This window comes from Pterocles gutturalis, unplaced genomic scaffold (genome assembly GCF_000699245.1).
Source record: "Pterocles gutturalis isolate BGI_N339 unplaced genomic scaffold, ASM69924v1 scaffold17021, whole genome shotgun sequence".
Lineage (NCBI taxonomy): Eukaryota > Metazoa > Chordata > Aves > Pterocliformes > Pteroclidae > Pterocles > Pterocles gutturalis.
Genome location: NW_010105796.1, coordinates 2,135 through 4,735, shown reverse-complemented (window position 1 = coordinate 4,735; position 2,601 = coordinate 2,135). Strand labels below are relative to the sequence as shown.

At 54.4% G+C, this 2,601-nt stretch overlaps 1 protein-coding gene across 1 annotated transcript in view; it reads left to right on the top strand.

The window, feature by feature from the left end:
• The window catches only part of LOC104472007 (ETS translocation variant 3), a gene marked incomplete at its 3' end in the record, with an annotated part of 3,156 nt that overhangs the window by 287 nt on the left and 268 nt on the right, over positions 1–2,601 (top strand). Inside the window, exon 2 of the mRNA XM_010087535.1 lies at positions 689–926. Within this exon, the coding sequence (XP_010085837.1) occupies positions 689–926 (238 nt within the window). The remainder of the gene's footprint in view (positions 1–688; positions 927–2,601) is intronic.

Genomic DNA, 2,601 nt, shown 5'->3' with positions numbered 1-2,601 from the left:
GACCCCCCCCCGGCGTGGTGCAGCTCGGGACTGGGTTTTTTTTTTTTTTTCGCCTGCGATAGCGCTGGGGGCGGCGTTGGGAAGCGTGATGCGATTCCTTTCCCTGCTGCCAGAACCTTGAAATTTGTGGCCACGATGATTTGGGAAAAAAAAAAAAAAATTCAAACCCAAAGCCTGGCGTTAGGAGTTGTGCTGGGAAACTTTTCAGAGAAAGCCGAACTTGGCAGCCGCTCAGAAACATCTGCCGGCGCGGCTGAAATCTGGAGCAGGCTCCGAATTTGGGGGGCGGAGGCTCTCCGCCCTCGCCCCCCCTCGATAGCAGCGCACCAACCGCTCCGATCCGGGTGATTTTGTTTTATTTTAACCACCTGGAGTCCAAACTGGAGCAACTCCTGAAGCTTTTTGGGTTTTTTTTTCTGCTGCTTTTTTGGTTTTTACCATTTTATTTGGGGGTTGCCAAGGAGAGGGGCTCAAAGGAGGGAAGAGCGCTGGGTTCCTCTGCTCCCACGGTGAATGTTTGATAGAATTTCAACCCCTACCTCTGTATTCAATTTTCTGTTTACTCTCCCACATCACTGCTACAAAATTTAATGCTAATTATGCCACAGCTGGGACTTGAAAATTTTGGGTCTTTGAAATCTTTTCTCCTAGACTTTTTTTTTTTTTTATATTTTTTTTTTTCCCCAAGGTTATCATTTCCCAGAATGGGCTTACAAGACAGAGTCCAGCCCGGGCTCGCGCCAGATCCAGCTGTGGCATTTCATCCTGGAGCTGCTGCAGAAGGAGGAATTCCGTCATGTCATCGCCTGGCAGCAGGGCGAATACGGAGAATTCGTCATCAAAGACCCTGACGAAGTGGCTCGGCTCTGGGGCCGCAGGAAATGCAAACCCCAAATGAACTACGACAAGCTGAGCCGCGCGCTGAGGTGAGCAGAAAGCTCCGTGGAGGCGACGGGCTGGCCATGAGCCTTTCGACCCTCCCGGGGCTCCTTGGGGTCAATAATTGTCGATATTCCATCTCTGGTTCCATGGCATCTGCGTTTTTGGAAGGTTTGTATCGAATTTGGATTGTGGGGCGCTCAGGTCGCTCTGACCGCGCTCGGAGACGACCTGGGGAAGGCTCACGATGTTTCACGTCGCGGTGTAAGCCTGCTCCTCCGGCTCAGGGTGTTATTATCCGGCTGATTTCCTTCCGGGGAGTTTTTTTTTTTTTTTCTCTCTGCTCTTTCTCTCTGCTCCCGTCATCAGCGCTCCCAAGGAGGGAGGAGACCCGAGGTGTTCCCCCGTCCTCGCGCCATCATACATCCTCATTTTACCCTTCAGAGCCCCAAAACCTCCAGCACAACATCACCCTCCTTTATTTAGACCCTTCCATGGGTTTTTTTTTTAATTTTTCACGTTATTTCTATGTATTTTGAAGTGGAAAAGGAGGCAGACCATCCAATATTTCACCATTTTGAGCCCGTCACCTGCGGGAGTGGCCGAATTCCTGCCAGGTCCCGGCATTATCAGTCCCTAAGGTTGGACTTCGCTGCCTCACACCCTCCGATACCTCCTGGGTGGAGCCGCCAAAGACAAACAAAGCAGCAAACACCCGGGTTTCATCCTGCAACAGGAAGGAAACAATAAATGGAACGGCACCGGGGCCGTCATTGGTGCACGGGAGGGGGGGAAAAAAAAATAACTTCCACCCACCGCCGGCCGCTCATCCCGGGGCATCTCAATGCCGGCGGCTCCTTCCTGCGCGGTGCTGGCCCCCGTGGTGTTTGGGGCGCGCTGTGGCAACAGATCCGCCCGGGACGCCTTTGTTTGAGGAGGAGGAGGACAAACAGCGGGGGTGGAAGCAGGGAGGAGGCTTTTAACCCCCCCGGCGGTGGTGGGGGCGGGGGGATGGGGGGGGGACACTGGGAGCACTGGAGGGAACTGGGAGGGAACTGGGGGATACTGGGGGGGTTCTTCAGACCGCTGGGGTGAACTGGGAGGCACTGGGGATGCTGGGTACCACTGGGGATGCTGGAGGTTCTGGGGGCGAAGAGAAGGAAGGGAGGCTGCCCCGGGGACGGGACTGGCTCCGAGTGCCCCCTGCTCAACGCTACAACACCCCGGGAGGTGGAGATGGAAGAAATAAAAAAATCAATCCGAGGCCAGCTGGGGAATTTTGTCCCTTTTGCTCAGCTCGGGTGTTGCACCCAGTTTTTTTCTGCCACTTTTTTCCCCTTTTTTGGGTTTGCTTCAGGTGAATTTTCCCCTCCTGTGGGTTTTCCCCGCTTCTCGATCCTTTAACGTCCCCCTGGATGTCACAGCCCCCGTGTCTCGCTGGTGGGGGGACACTACCGTGCAGGATGCTCCTCCAAGCCCCCCAGTCGGTGGCACTGGTCCCAGTTTGGGGCGCGAAGAGCGTGTCCAGGCTCCGCCCGTTGCTCCGCTTTCCGCTTCCAGCAGGATCTCGCCTTTCGAAGGAACTCAACCTGGAAAAAGGTTTGAAACCTGCCGCTAAAAAATCTGGTTTCGGAGGAACAGGTGTCGCTGGGAAACTCCCCCAGCAGCTGATATTTTCTTGGGTTTATTCCGTAAATTCTTTGGACAAATTCGGTTTCGTAG